The sequence below is a fragment of the Monodelphis domestica genome, chromosome 8 (genome assembly GCF_027887165.1).
Source record: "Monodelphis domestica isolate mMonDom1 chromosome 8, mMonDom1.pri, whole genome shotgun sequence".
NCBI classification, from domain to species: domain Eukaryota; kingdom Metazoa; phylum Chordata; class Mammalia; order Didelphimorphia; family Didelphidae; genus Monodelphis; species Monodelphis domestica.
Window position 1 is genome coordinate 56,891,505 of NC_077234.1, and position 16,405 is coordinate 56,907,909.

Below are 16,405 nucleotides of genomic sequence, written 5' to 3' on the forward strand. Positions count from 1 at the left end.
AGACGGGGGGGGGGGGGGGGGGGGGGTCCTTTCACAACTCTTTACTACATCTATGACAAGCCTTGTCATCACTCTTCTTCAGGCCAAATGAGAAATAAGGATCTTCCTCCTCAGAACTTCACTATTTCTTTTGAGGTGATATAGCATTATCCTTCTTGTCACCCAAGTTCTCTTTCTCAGAATCATCACTGATTAGACTAACCCTCTCCTTCATCCTTTGTTTCTGTTTCCTCTAGTCAGAGAAATTATATACCACTTCTTCTGATTGTTCATAAATGCAAAATATCCTTTGCTTAAACTTTCTAAGTAAGGGAACTTTTATATAAATATTTAGGATCATAGAATGTAGAGCTAGAAGAGGGGCTATTCAGTAGATTTTGTTGTTGTTGTTTTTAATCCTTATCTTCCATCTCAGAATCAATTCTGAGTATTGGTTGCCAGGCAGAAGAGCATTAAGGGCTAGGCAATGGGAGTTAAGTGACTTGCCCTGGGTTATACAACTTGGAAATGTCTGAGGTCAGATTTGAACCCTGGACCTCCTATCTCTAGACCTACCTCTATGCCACTATTCAGTAGTTTTCACCTTTTTTTTTAATCATCTGCTCCTTTATCATAGTAGTCAGTAAAAAAAATTAAGTGCCTTCTTTGTGCTAGCCATTGTGCTAAGTGCTGGAGATACAAAAAGTAAAAAATGGTCCCTGCCCTCAAGTAGCTCTCATGCTGATGGGGGAAGACAATAAGTAGATCTGTAGAAACAAGATAAATAAGAAATGATTACCAGAGCAAAGGCACTACTATTAAAGAGGGTCTGGGAATGGCTATAGAAGATAGGATTTTAATTGAGACTTAAAGGAAGCCAGGGAAGTCAGTAATCTGCAGAGGAGGAAAAGCTTTCTAGAGAAAATGACTGGAACCTAGAGATGCTGTATCTTATTCATAGGACAGCCAGTAGTCTAGTGGCACTAAGGTGAAATCTTGGATGGGGAGGTGGGGGTTTGGGGTGGGTGCTGAGAAATAGTGAGGAGTCAAGGATGACACCTAGGTTTCAAGCTTGAGAGACTGGGAGGCCCTTTACGTAATAAGGAAGTTGGTTGGGGAATTTAGGGGATTAGATGAGTTTCCTTTGAAACATATTAAGTTTAAAATGTTTTCTGAAGATCCAGTTTGAAATATCTAAAAGATAGTTGGAGATGGAGTTTGGAAATCAGCAGAGAAATGGAGGCAGGATAGGAGGGTGTGATAATCATCAACATAGAGATGGTAATTAAATCCACAGGAGCTGATGAGACCACCAAATGAAGTAGTATAGAGGGATGAGAGAAGATGGCCCAGCACAGAACCCTGTGGGACACCTACAGTTATGAGGGAGCAATCTGGATGAAAGACGAGTTTAGGAGATAGAAAAGGAGCAGCCTAATGAGTAGGAGAACCCAGAGAGAATTGTGTCTGAAAACACTGCAGAAATGTTGAGGAGAATGAGAGTGGTGACAGTAGAAATTTAAGAGATTATTTTTAAAAGAATTTAAGTTTGAAACCTAGGTGCCGTCCTAGACTGCTCGCTATTTCTTAGTGTCCCCCCACCTCACCATACACACATCCACGCTGGTGCCAATGCCTGTAGATTGTACCTTTTGCTTTGAAATCTAGTGCTCTTTCCACTAAACTCATAGTTAAAAGAACTTTGGTGTGATGGTGTGAGCTTTGGGAGGGTCTGAAGAATTTGATCTTTTGTTATGTATATGTATTATCTTAATGACTGATTCTTTTTCAAAAGAATTGGTAAAAATCCACTAGTAAAATGGGCTTCTTTATCTGGAGTTTTAAAAATAGTTTGATAGCTACAATTCAGTATAATCTGTGTCCCTTGTCATCCTGTATATTTCATGTTGTGAATTTAAAAACATATCCTGAGAAAAGGGTTCTGTAGATTTCACCAGACTGGTTACCTGAGGCCTGCCATACTACAAGAAAGGTGAAGAGTGCCTGGCACATTAATAAGCCCTTAAGGAATTCCTGTTGATTAACTCTAATTTGGGACTGTAATTCATGATATTGTTACAGCAGGACAGTTACATTAAGAGAGCTGAGTGCCTCTTTTTGCCTTAGAAGCTTCCTCATTGTACCATATCCTCCTTTCAGGGATAGAACTCAGGATCTTCAACTTATGAGACTGAAATGTTTCCTACTACACTAAGAAGGCACTCAGCTTTGCTTAGTCCCACCTAACTGGGATAATCATTTACCTTAGGGTCCATTATTCAGTTGGAAACTGCTAGCCTGAGATTCCCTTCAGGGTGGATTCTCAAGGGAACAGGGAACAAGCACAAGCTTTAGGGTCTCCAATTTATAAGCTAGTTCTAAAAACTTGGGGTTCATCAGATCTTACTAGGCTGCAAGTTTGGGGTTTCTAGATTCCATGTTGACACCTTTCATTCTGAAATCCCTAATTCAGCATTTTTTAGATTTCAAAACTTTGGGGTTTTTGGAAGAATGCTCTTATTTGGGATATAGTTTCAACTTTTAGAGGATCATATGTAGTCTTTACGACCCTAAAAGTTGTCCTTGAAATGATATTTATATGACATTTCTATTGTTTGTTTAGGAGACCTCTGAGAGCACTGACCTACAGACAACTCTACAGCTATCCATGAAAGCAATTCAGCATGAGAACGTAGATGTCCGCATCCATGCTCTTACCAGCTTAAAGGAAACTCTGTATAAAAATCAGGTATACCAGTTAATTATAATAAAAGCTGAAAATTTTTTGAAAGATTTATTTTGATCCTCCAAATAGACCAGATTGTTATTTCTGTTAATGACCATTATTGTGAAATTTATTATAGAAGTAACTTCTTTCCCATTCTTTTGTCTCTTCTTTGCATTAATCTATTTCCCATTTTCTCCTATTTCCCACATTGCTATATCTGAACAGAGAATTCAACCATCTTTTGTGCTAAATACTAGGTTTTGATTTTCTTTTTTATAATTTCACTTCCAGATTAGCATTTTTGGGAAATTTATAAAATCTTAATTGAATATAGTTTAGCTTAACTATATTTCATATAGTGATTTCTGTTATTCTTTATAATGCTTTTTTACTCTAACAGAATTGTCACTATATTTTGGTGATTGCTGGACATCCAGGTTAGTTGACTAGAACATGACACTAATGAATTCATTTATAAATTTAGTTTCACATGAACTAGTCAAATTCATCCTCTTCCTTAACCACATAATACAGACGTAGTTGGCCAGCAATATTGCAGATATATGCTTTTAATCCTATTGAAGACAAGTATGGGGAGAAGATCAACATAAATCTATCAACATTAGTGCAGAAAAATTCAGTTCAATCAGTGCAGTCATTTGTATTCAAACAAAACAAAACCATGAATTACATTATGGGTTTAAGCAATTTAATGACATCTTTTTTTTACTCTGAATTTTCTAGTTTACCTTTCTGATTTCTCTCTTCTAGCTTTTCCCCCCCCTAAATTCCTCCCCATTTTTGTTCTCTGTCTCTGTGATAGTTTTCAGACTTCAGACAATCTGTCATTGGCTTTCTATTCTTTTCCTTGGGTGAAATATCATCTATTTTAAATTTTTAAATGGGTGGTACTCAAAGTCACTTTTTTATATAATCTCCCTTCCTAGATCTGTTCTTGCATCTCACTGTTCATAGAACATTCTGGTGGGATATTTTGCTACCATGTGAAAGTCAGCATGGATACTCAAGTACTCCAAAAAATACACATTCGTGCATATATGCAAGAGTGTGCACAAACAGTAGATCAGATGTTACTCATGGTTTTGGCCTCTTTTTCTTCATCCTTTACTTATCTTGAATTTGATTTAGAGCTTTAGGAGGCAAGGTTTCTGAATAGTGGGAAAGGGATAGTAATAGTTCATTTAAGGATTTCCAGAAACCTATAGAACTCCTCCTGTTACTGTACTTTTTGAAGTAGCATGATCTGCTTTATTTTTTAAAATCCCCTTATGACTAAATGAAGAGGCATTAAAAATAATTTTATTTTAGCATCATTTGGCCAACTTAACAGTACACTGCTGTTGACCAAATAAATAAAAGGCAAAAACCTTTTGACAGTCAGCTTGTATTATTAAGCTCCTGCTATGTTCCAGGCTTTATACTAAGCTATGAGAATACAAAGGAAAGCAAAAAATGGTCCCTGCTCTTAAGGGGCTTACATTTGTTGAATATAGTCACTTGTCTAGAATGTGTGGGAGAATTAATGACTTAGGTTGTGTGTTGCATTCTCTTTTTTGGCTAATAACTAAAATATCCATTTCCTGAATCCCTCAGAGTTAGTAATTAGCATTTACATGGCAATAGAGAAGAAAATAAATTCCCTTATATTCTCTCATCTCAGTAATTACTCATATTTCACTTTTCAAGCATCAGTGATTACATTAATATACAGTCTTCATGATTATATTCTTCACAGTTCTGAGTAAGACAGAATGCCTGTTTGGATCTGTTGATAAATGGTTGTTAACATTTAATTTTAGCAGGGAACACTGAGCTACTTGTTTCTGATTGTCTACACATCTTATACTTTGGTTGCAAACAGCATAAAGAAAAATGATCCAGGACCAAAGTGATTATGAGAGTTCAGTGGATAAATGTTACATCACTTCTGTTTAGCATTCTCCAAGCTGAACAGTTTTATTGTCAAGACTAAACCTAGTATTCCTTATTGCAAAGAGATTTGCTTTGAGCTTTGAACAAGTCTGCCATATTTTCTCCAGGCTCCTGTTTTTCTCAAAGGTTGTTCGGATTTAGAGCATCCTCTATGCAAATACCAAATTGATGTTCCTAAGACTGAGTTCTGAGTATATCATTCACCTGTTTAAAGAGCTCCAGGAGCTTTGCATGGCCTTTAGTATCGAACAAATTCCTCCATTTGGCATTTAAAGCCCTTCACAATCTAACTCTGACTTTGTTTTCCAATTTTCTCTTTTTTTCTTCTTTTTGCATTTTACCTTATAGCCAGACTGTCCTGTCTGCTTTTCATATATATAACTTTCCAGTTCTTTCTTTCTTTGGTCTAGACTCCACTCTTTAGAACCCTACAGAGTTTTAACCAAAGAACTAGCTCATTCCTGAGATCTTTCCTAATTCCCTTCAGGGCTTCTCAGTTCATACTGTGTATTTACTTATGTTCTTGAGCAATGTTTTCCCTGACTAGGTAAATTCCTTGAGGGCAGGGATTGTTTCCTTTTTGTCTTTGTAGCTCTAGTACCTAGAAGCACAATATCTGGGACATATGTGTTAGTAAATGCTTATTTTCTGATTGATTGACCTTAGAAATCACATAGTTCTACAACTCACTTTACAAATGAGGAAAATAGAAATGTTAAATGTCCTATTCACTATCACATAGATGGGAAGTAAGAGGACCTAGATTTGAATACTCTGTCAGTGTTTTTTCTACTATAGCATGCCCCTTCTTATCTACTTGATTTCACAAATCTCATCCTGTTTATCTTACTTTCTTATTCATTACCACCTTCATTTTGCTCAGAATACTACACCATTCTTCTGCTTTGTCTAATAGGTTCCTGCACAGAATTCTTAAAAGGCTCTCTGATATCATGTATTGATATCCACCCTCCATCCAGTAATGAATGAGGGTAAATTACCTGGATTTATGAAAAGGTGCTAAAATAAAAGTAGGCTAAAATATGTTCAGCATAGGTGTTAAGAAGTAGCTAGATATAATAGAAAAATGCTAGACTTGGTCGGAATATCTGAGATCAAATCCTGGATTTTTTACTGATACAGTCTTCTGAAAGTATCTTCAAACTTCAGTCCTCTGAGCCTCCTTTTCCAGATCTGGGAAATAAAAGTGATGATCTACATGATCTCTAATATCCCTTCTGGGGTCTAAGTCTTATCCTGTACACTTAATTCTATTCCAAGCTGTCATTTTTATTGTGTAGTTATGTCCATTTAAAACTTGTAGGACTTTAATTTAAAGATGCCTTCCAATATTTATTCTTTAAGCATATCCTTCAAGATCCTACTGTAGTACTGCCTTCTGGGGAAGTAGGATAAAGAAGTATTTATATAGTACCTACTATGTGCCAGACACTGTACTATGTGCTTTACAATTATTATTTAATCTAAACAACCCTGTCATATAGGTTCTATGTAGGATCATACAGGTGTTAGTAAATTGAATCTGGATCTGAATTTAAGTGTGTCCAGTGCTTTATCCACCACACTACCTACCTGTCTTCTAAATGAAGCTTTTCCTCATTCCCCAACTATTATCACCCTCCTCCTTAACCAACTTGTATTTAACTATGTTGTATTTAATTTTACTTATCATCTTCATATTTATTCAGTGTATTTCTGTATTAGTACTGATTTTCTCTTTCATTAGAATTTAAGGGATTGTGTTCGTTCCCTAGCTTAATACTTCAAACTTAGTACTTAGTCTCTTAATACAGGCCTGCTTATTGATTAATATCTGTTTATGTATTCAAAATCTATAATAAGAAAGATTTATAGGTCTTTTGAACTTGTGTTTTATGAGATGAATACTTACAATTTTAAAAACTTTTTTTTCCCTTTCTACTTAGGTTAAATTAATAAAATATGCTACAGATAGTGAAACAGTAGAGCCTGTTATCTCAAAATTGGTAACAGTGCTTTTGAAAGGTTGCCAAGATGCAAATTCTCAAGCTCGATTACTTTGTGGAGAGTGTTTAGGGGAATTGGGTGCAATAGATCCAGGTCGTCTGGATTTCTCAACAGGTGAAACTCAAGGAAAGGATGTTACATTTGTGGTAAGTAGCACTGACTGGAAACTTCTAGAACAGTTGCCAATTCAATTGGAACTTCCATATTAGCTTTTATTCAGAAATATCAGATTTATACCTAACCTTGGCATCCTTAATCTATAACATATGGGCAACTGTGACAATCAGGCTTATATATCTCACTCTTTTCCTATAATATTATTTCAGTGACCCTCTCTGCCATTAGCCATAAAGTTGAGAACTTTCTTTGAATATTATTTGTTCAGTAGTTTCAATCATGTCTGACTCTTTATGATCCCATTGGACTTTTCCTGATAAAGATATTGGAGTGGTTTGCCATTTCCTTCTCTGACAGATACTGAAGCTAGCATGAATAATTTCAGCAAACAGCTCGTGGGTTGCCAAACCAGGGTGAGGAAAATGGTTTCTGGGATTACAGGAAGGTCGAGACTAACAAAGGACCACGCAAAAAGATCTCTTTAAGCAGTGATGAAGTTTAATGAGTTGGGGTACACAATTTATAGATGAAATGACATAGGCTAAGGGATTAGGTGAGCCTTTAGCAGGGACAATGATTAGTAATGATTTATAAGATAAGGGTATAAATTCCTTTAATGATTCTAAACAGTTTTTTATAGGTGATAGATCAATATGTCAAATGTGTGACTCCCTAACTGGGTTTCTCATGGAATTTTTACACCAGTAATTTCTTGGCAGGACATCTGGTATTTGTGAAGGAGTTAGATTAAGTTCTCATGCTGGGGTGGGGAAGCTATGTGTCTGGCTCTAGCTAGCTGATGGCTCTGATTTTATTGGGGCCACTCTCACTACTGGGGACTACACTTCTCCAGCTCATTTTTATTGATGAGGAATTGAGGTAAATATACTCAGGTGACTTGCTTAGGGTCCAGCTAGTAAGTGTCTGAGGCCAGATTTGAACACATAAAGATGAGTCTTCCTGACTCCAGGACTGACACTATTCACTGTACTACATAGCTGTCCCTTGAATATTATACTCCTATAAATAAAGCTTTTTCACATATTTATTATGAATACTTGTCTCATAGTTCATTACTATTTATGTTAAGTTTTGTTTCCTTTTTTAACAATTTGAATACTTTTAGAGAATGAGGTCAGATGTTGGAATTTATATGGGAGGATTTGAAGTTATCCCATTACACTTCAGGAACTGTTTTGAAGAGCCTTGGACTTTGATTTATAAGCTACAAACCCAATAATCCATTCCTTCCAAATTAGCTTTAAGTTCCCATTATTAAAAATTTAAGTCTAATTTGAAACCAAACTTATAAGGCAGTGAAGTAAAACCTAAGGAACTTTTCTGTCAGTTGGTTTTTAAACTTTTTCTTTTCCTTGTTAATGAGACTGGAGTGGAAGATTCAAACTTTGCATATGGATTGTTGATGGAGCTAACAAGAGCATTCCTTGCATATGCTGATAATGTCCGTGCCCAGGATTCAGCTGCCTATGCCATTCAAGTAAGAATATAACTTGTTCATTGCTAGATTTTTAGATTTTGGATTTGGGTTTCCTTAAGAAAACTGTAAAGGCTATCAAGTTAGAAGATAGTATTATTTTTTCATGACTTGTTTTTGTTACTCTTGAATAAATTAGTGTTTTGTTGTATATTACTTCTATATAAAACTTCCTGTTGGGCACAAATTCTGATTCCTAATCATTTAAATGTAATCCTAATTCTTTCTCACAACTATTAAACCATATATAAATATGGTCTATATTGATAAATCACTTAATGATCTATAAAACAACATATCAAGTATGAAATGTATTATCATAACATTTTTAGAGTTAGAAGCAATCTCAGTGGCTTTTTAGTCCAACCCATACCTCAAAAGGAATCCCCAGTATAACAAAACTGGCAAGTAATCAACCAAAAAGTTACTACCTGAAGGCTTCTCGTGAGAGGAAACCCTGATACCTTCCAAGGCAGCCCATTTCATTTTGGAGCAATTTTTGGGAAGTTACTTCAGATGTTATGATTTGTAGTTTTTCCTAGTTCTCAAGTTTCTAGGACAGATACTGTGAATTCAATTGTTCAGCATCATTCCTTGATTATAACATATTTTTCTCCTTTTCATATTAAAACATTTTTCATTTCAACATTTTATATAATTTACTCTTCACTGTTTACATATATATGCATTTTAATGAATTTTATATTTAAAACTTAAAAAATATTTCATTAACTATTATGTTTCTTATTAAAATATTTTAGGGTAGCAATTTTCTTCATATATTCCTTTGCCACTCTGGAGCCTTGGAGTGGTTCAAAAGTGACTCTAGATTTTTTGATAGGCCTTATCAAGCTGAAAAGGCATTGAGTGTGAGCCTGGTGATGATTTGTTTTCAAATCCAGCTCAGCTAAGTTTAGATGACTCATAACTAAGACCCAAATTTTCAAAAATAGATGACATCACAGAGTTGGTCACCAAGTGAATCTTTATTCACAGTTACCAGGAATCATCTCTTACTGCATAGACACATAGTGCTCTGCATCAATAGAGGGAATAATCACATCTGTGAAATCACAGATCATTGAATTATTGACTTAGTTTGGCTATATATCATATGCTGTCTTTTTAATATCTTATTTCAAGCATTTTGTTTGAAGAGCAAGAAGAAAACTATTTTGACTAGATCCTAGAGTAGTGATGGCAAACCTTTTAGAGACCAAATGCCAAAACTGCAGCCCTCATACCACATGTGAGTGCCACCACCGCCATCTCCCTTATCCATGACAGGGAAGGAAGGAAGTGCTTGCATTGGATTGCTGGGCAGAGGGGTGGGTCATATAAGAAATGTCCTCAGGCATGAATGGAGAAGGGGGAAAGGGAGCAGTCCCCTCTGGCACATGTGCCATAGATTTGCCAACACAGCCCTAGAGTGAGTAAAGAAAAAGTAACATATATAATAAGATTGTAAAATTAAATTGGGGCCGGGTTTTAGAAAACTCGACATTTTCATCTTTCTAGAAGTCTCAGGGTGCACATTAATTCTGTGAAAATTCTTAAAAGTCTCTAGACATTGTAAATTGTTCTTCCTGATTTGAGTTTTATAGGTGAACCTTGATTAACTTAGAATGGGTTATAAATTATTTACACTGTGAACAGTTTAAGCAATTCTCATTTTCAAAACACTAACAAACACCTAGAATGTTACACTTAATTTGAGAACCACTTTTTTGGATACCAACTAATTAATGTTTATGTACATCTTTGAACTTGAGAACTCTTCATGGAGAAACACTCTTCCAAAGCAGATCTACCAGTCCTGACCAGTGTTCTCCATTGGAGTAGCATTTGGCAATATCAATACTTATTTATCCCTATATACATTCAGTCTAAGAGCATTTGAGCAATTTTACTTCTTTGGTACTAAGTATTTTCCCAGGAAGAAGTAATAGAATGAGTTGAATAGGATTGGGCAAATCAAACATTTTAGTGATTTCAGAATTAACCATTTCTAATATGTTTATTTTTTTCAAGTGGAATTCTTAGTTTTTAGATACATTTTTTAAAAAAGATAAATACAAAAGTATGCACTTCAAAATTTTTAATACATTCTTTTTCCTTGCTTTATTTGAATAGTTGACGGTGAGCTATAATTAACTGTGCAAAACACAACTATATATAATATTTTGCCTAATTTACTTTTTTATAATTTCTAACCATTATAAAATATAATTTAACAAAAATGTTTCACTAATGTATCATTAAAAGTTGGGGGATATTGAAAAGATAAAAGTTCTTTTGAAGAATAACCTCAATGAAATAAAATCTTTCTCTTCTATAACTAATATTTATAGAGCTTTATGGCTTAAAAGGGGGATTCCTAATTATAATTTTCAAAAAGTTAGTTACAAGTCTTATTCGGAAACCAAGGCCCAAAAAGACAGTGACTTACCCAAGATATAAAGCTTGTAAGTGTAACAGTTAAAATTATAGTTGAGACTGGAAAAAATCTAAATTTAAATGGTCGCCTAGGGAAATCTCAAATAATAAAATACCGAAGTCAGCTGCCAAACTTTTATGGTGACTTAATTACAACAGGCAGAAGAAAATATGAGAGACAGACAGACAGACAGACAGACAGACAGACAGACAGACAGACTCAGAACCACTCTGGCTCAGGCTGAGCCAACACGGGCGTTAAGGCCTTGGAGAGCCAAGGCAGGGAAAACGGTCAGTCCTTATTACTCACGTGACCAATCTGAAGGAAAACAGTCTGCCAGGTTCCTCCAACATCAAGCTCCAGGATCAAACTGAACTCTAGCCCTCCTCACAGAAAGTCCCGAGAACTCCAGAGGCTGTTCTCTACCTCACTTCCTGCATCTCACATGTGCCAATGGTGGCCCAAGCTTGACTTAGGACCACCCAGAGGTCTGTCTTTTTTTTGCACATGCCTGTTGAAGGCCATTTTCTCAAAGAATTAAATCTTGAGTTTGATGCAGCCCTTCCTAATCTTGTTACACTGAGTAAGGTGGAGAATGTGGATTTCCAAGACCTGCTTCTGTTATTCCAAGTATCTCTATTGTTATTGATCGGAAATAGCTAAATCCGATCTTTTAAAGAATGGTCTGATTAGGGTGGAATAGTTTTGAAATTCACATAAGTACCAAAAGTCATAGATTCAGTTCCTAAGATGTCAAATCTCGTGTTCTATTCCATTTAATTTTTCAAAATTAATGGCTCTTTTTATCCTTGAGCTTTGTTTTAATTTTGTAGAACCACTAATTTAGTATTTCATATTTCGTTGCATCTTTAATTCAGAAGATCCATTGGAATTGGAGTTTCATTCTTTAGAATTTCTAAAAATCCCTAGTTTTAAGGATATAATTTCATAAAAATATAAAAATGATCAGTTTTCAAAATCCATTATTGTTGCATATAGTCTGTAATATGGAGCAGTAATTACTAAAAGAGACTCAGCTATTTCATTGTCAGTTTATAAATTTGTATTTATATGTATTGGTAGGAGTTGCTTTCCATTTATGAATGCAGAGAAATGGAGACTGATGGACCAGGTCACCGATTATGGAGGAGATTCCCTGAACATGTTCGAGAAATTTTGGAGCCTCATCTAAATACAAGGTATCTAGATAATGTATCAATAGATATTTATTAAGTGTAGCAGAAACTGGGCAAGGCAATGAGAACACAAAGAATGAAATAGTCTTTTCCTTTGAGGAATTTACCTTCTTTCAGGGAAGAAAACACATATATAAATAAGGTGTGTATATGCTATAAACACAAAATATATATTAAAAATAACTGCAAGTTTTATGGGAGGGTATCACCATCAACTATGGAAATCAGGAAAGGTTTCATGTAGATAGTGGTGGTATCATAGGGAAATAAAGTATTCAAGAGTCAGAGGGAACATACTCCAAATATTCTAAATAACCAGTGCCAGAGGCATAAAGATGAAATATTGTGTTTGAGGAATGACAAGAAAGCTAATTTGACTGAACTATAGAGTGAGAAAGGAGGAGTGATGTATAAGAAGACTATAAAGTTTGATTGAGACTAGGTTGTGAGATAGATTATTGAGTGATAGTTTAAGAGAAGCTAAAAAAGAGATGAAACCTTTATTTTGCATAGAAAATAAAGAGAATTGTTGAGAGATATCCTTTGTTATGCTGAGGGGGGAAAATTGCATGAGAAAGTATTCTCAGAAGTAAACGGAAGTTGTTTGTTCTTATAGTTAGGGATTAAAGTGACTAGTTGTGATCACTTGCCACTAAAAAATTATGTGCTTTTGTTTTATTATTAATTTCACTTTAGATAAAAATTATGCATTTAGTAACTTAAAAGGAGATTTCAAGGAGATTAAAGCATTTACTACGTAGATATATATTTACCACATAGAAATGAATAAATATTATTGAGGCATTTTCTCTGACTAAATAATATTTGACAAACTGGTGGGGACTCAGAGTTTAGTTGATTGAAAGAAATTATTTAATTTTATTAATAAATTTTAAAATACATTAATATGCTCTCTGGACAAGATTAGATATGGAAATGAGTCAAGGAATCTATAGAAACCAGCTACCCCTGCATCTTCTGGCTACTGTAACAGTTAAATTAGTTTCTAGTAATAAAAGTATTATATTTTATAAGGTTTATTAAGATTTTTAGAAATCAAGGATACAAAATAATAAACCATGTGCCTTGGGCTGATTAGCCCATTCACAGTTTGCTTACTACATGTTGCAATGTCCGAGTAGAATAAGAGACTGGAGTAGGCGGACGTCTGGGGTTCAAATTTCCATTTTTACACTACTAGGCCAGTCTCCTATTCTGATCTCCTTGTCCTCCCTTCTAACTGCTCTTTCTCAGTTTCCTTTGTTGTCTAATTATTCCTATCATGCTACCTAACTGCTAGTGTTCCCCAAAGATATGTCCTATGCCCTTTTTCCTCCTTGTACCTTCTTGGTGACCTCATTAATTCTCATGGATTTAATTATGCTCTCAGAGATAATTCCCAGATTTCTAAAGCCATCCCTCGTCTCTCCCTTTAGCTTCTACCCCACATCACCAAAATGTTGAATTTTTATTTAAAAATTTTTTCCAGCAAAAAATTATTTTGTATTGACTAGGTATTTATTGTCAAAATAGCTAGCTGATATGCAAGTTGTTACCAAACAGGGCAAATCATAAAACTGTAAATGGAAGCAACTGGTAGGCCTTTCCCATTGCATAAAATTTCATATCTCATTGAGATACCACATTATGAACTGCAACTAAATTCAAACTCTATTCCAAATTGTTTCATTTACTCTTCTGCAAAAATTAAATCTCTAATTAAAATGTTATACTTTAAGGGATTTATTAATGATCAGTAGAAATCAAGGAATAAAGAGGATATAAAATAAAAACCATGTGCCTATAGCCGATTAGCCATTTTTAGCCTTTCCCACTCACCCCCATCACTGCTGATTCTACATCAGAAAGGCGGAGCTTCAATGCCCACGCCTTTATCCTCTGTCTACAGGAAGTATGTAATGACAGGAAGTCAGTGAGCTCTTGGAATATATAGTTGGTTTTTTTTAGGGTAACAGATTTTCAATTATACACTTCTTACTGGCTCAGAGAAGTACACTTTTCCATTAGATATTTGACTGAAATGAATGATTTTGGAAAATTAGATGGCAGTTGAAAAAACAAAACCAAAGATTGGGTCAAAGCACTAAACATTGGGAAGCCAAACTTAAATACTTGACTCTCACCACTGTTTGATCAGTAACTCTACTTGTGTCATTGTGTGACACAAAGACAATCTTGTGTCATTGTCCTTGTCTAAACTGGGAGTATCATTAGAAGTGAAAAGCTCTGACCTCTTCAGTAAAGAGTGTAGGAGATCTTATGCTTTTATCAGTTTAATCAGTTGATGTTGGTAGTGTATAACCAGTAGTGACAGGTATCTTATTAATAAAAAAGTGAAGAACAAATGACAACTGAATTCTTTTATTTCTAGATTCTAGATAAATGGCAGTTCTGTGAGTTGTTACTTAGGGCTAATTTTTCAATTACTACATAATTACATGTACCAGATTTTTCTCTTTCTAGATAAGTTCATTCTTTGGTAGTCCTAGTTTTAACTTTTCAGAAATGTACACTAAAATTAAACCAAGTTCACATAACATTGTTAGATCTGGTTCTAGAGTTGGATTATTAAATTTACCTTTTTAAAAGGTTGATGGAGTAATATTACATAGTTTCAGATTCTAAATACAAATTTTGTTGAAACTTGAAAAACTGACTCATAAAATTCCCTTACAATACCACTTTTACCAGTCTGATAGTATCTTATATCAATTCTAAATGTGTTTAATTTGACTTGTACTAAATTAAATTTCATATTTATAGGTATAAGAGCTCTCAGAAGGCCACAGACTGGTCAACGGTAAAGAAACCAATTTACTTGAGTAAATTAGGCAACAACTTCTCAGAATGGTCAGCATCTTGGGCAGGTTATCTTATAACAAAGGTAATAATATATTTTTTTTCTTGTTATAAAATGATATTTCAGAATTTATAGATAAAATCAGTCTTAGTGCCTAACCTGTGCTTATTAATATTTGTTGTTGACAATCATGATGATAGGAGGCAGATTCTTTTAGAACTTTTCCCCAGTGTTACTATTTAGTTAATTGGATATAGGAGTAATAGAAATTCCTAAGACTTTTCAAATCAGATGACTCTTAACTGCTCCTTGTGATTGAAAGGAGGGAATGTGGAAGAGGAGTAGAAGGGATAGGTTGCTGGTGAGGAATTAGAGCAGTCTGGAAAGTTAGTTGAACTGGTAATGAAATTAGTTATTAATTAGAATTAATGAAATTCAGGATCCTCTCCTGAAATGGTGATCCTGACCATGGACTCCCCATTCTGGAGATTATTTCCCTAAGTAAAGACATCTTGAAGTGAGTAAAGAGGTAGGGTGGGCCAGGAGAGTGAGTTATTCTATAAAAGTAATATATATACTAAAATATAAATTATCTGGGGAAAACAGGTGCGGCATGACCTTGCAAGTAAAGTATTTAACTGCTGTGGCATTATGATGAAACATGACTTTAAGGTGACCATCTATCTTCTCCCACATATTCTTGTCTATGTTTTGCTTGGATGTACCAAAGAAGACCAACAAGAGGTGAGGGACATAATTTAATTTGTTTTTTTGAATATGTGCCTAATACAATTAGTATTGAAGAGAATTAAAATAGGAATAAATGTAGATGATTATCCAGAACTGAGCCTGTTATTCAGTAAGCTTACAATTTTAAGTACAGAATTTCTAGTCAATATCATATAGGTGAAAATGAATTCTAGTCTATTGTCTCTTTTTTTTGTCTGCTAGCTTTAGTCAGGCCAACTCCATGTTGTCTTCCCCACATACACCATGACCTGGTGTATGTTGCTTTGCTTGTTTTTTTTCCTCTTATCTGTAATGGTCTCTACATCTCTAAAGCCCCGATTCAGTGATCAGCCTCTTCAGTGAATCATTTCCCATTTGCTCTGCCCCCTGGGCATCGCCTCCTTCCCTGAACTTCTTTTTCATTCCTAGTCGATATCATAAAAATGAATATGGATTATATTCTGTTGTCTAATTTTCTTGTCTGCCAGCCTATCTCTCTCATTCAGATTTTAAATTTTGCAAAAGTTCCAGACCATGTATTCCACATAGCATCTACTGTTATTCTGGATATGTAATAAGTACTCATGAAGCAGCTAGGTGGCCCATTGGATAGAGAGCCAGGCCTAGAGATAGGAAGTCCTAGGTTCAGATCTAGCCTCAGATACTTCCCAGCTGTGTGACCCTGGGCAAGTCACTTAACCCCCATTGCCTAACCCTTACTGCTCTTCTGCCTTGGAACCAATACATAGTGCTGATTCTGAGATGGAATGTAAGGGTTTAAAAAAAATACTCATTCAATTGTTTGGGCACTTACATAGTAAATACTTGTTGAAATGATAGTATAGTGCAATAGAAAGGGTGGGACCTATGTCAGGAGACCTTGGTTCAAATCCATGTTTCCTTGGTTACTCAACCTCATTGAGTCTCAGTTTCCCAGCTATAA

At 35.1% G+C, this 16,405-nt stretch overlaps 1 protein-coding gene across 4 annotated transcripts in view; it reads left to right on the forward strand.

The window, feature by feature from the left end:
• ATR (ATR serine/threonine kinase) overlaps positions 1 to 16,405 on the forward strand; it is a 128,765-nt gene that overhangs the window by 45,908 nt on the left and 66,452 nt on the right. For all 4 annotated transcript variants that reach the window (XM_007502105.3, XM_056808650.1, XM_016425253.2 and 1 more), the window contains 6 exons: positions 2,603 to 2,728; positions 6,607 to 6,813; positions 8,169 to 8,282; positions 11,800 to 11,915; positions 14,697 to 14,817; positions 15,340 to 15,477. In XM_007502105.3, the coding sequence (XP_007502167.1) occupies positions 2,603 to 2,728; positions 6,607 to 6,813; positions 8,169 to 8,282; positions 11,800 to 11,915; positions 14,697 to 14,817; positions 15,340 to 15,477 (822 nt within the window). The remainder of the gene's footprint in view (positions 1 to 2,602; positions 2,729 to 6,606; positions 6,814 to 8,168; positions 8,283 to 11,799; positions 11,916 to 14,696; positions 14,818 to 15,339; positions 15,478 to 16,405) is intronic.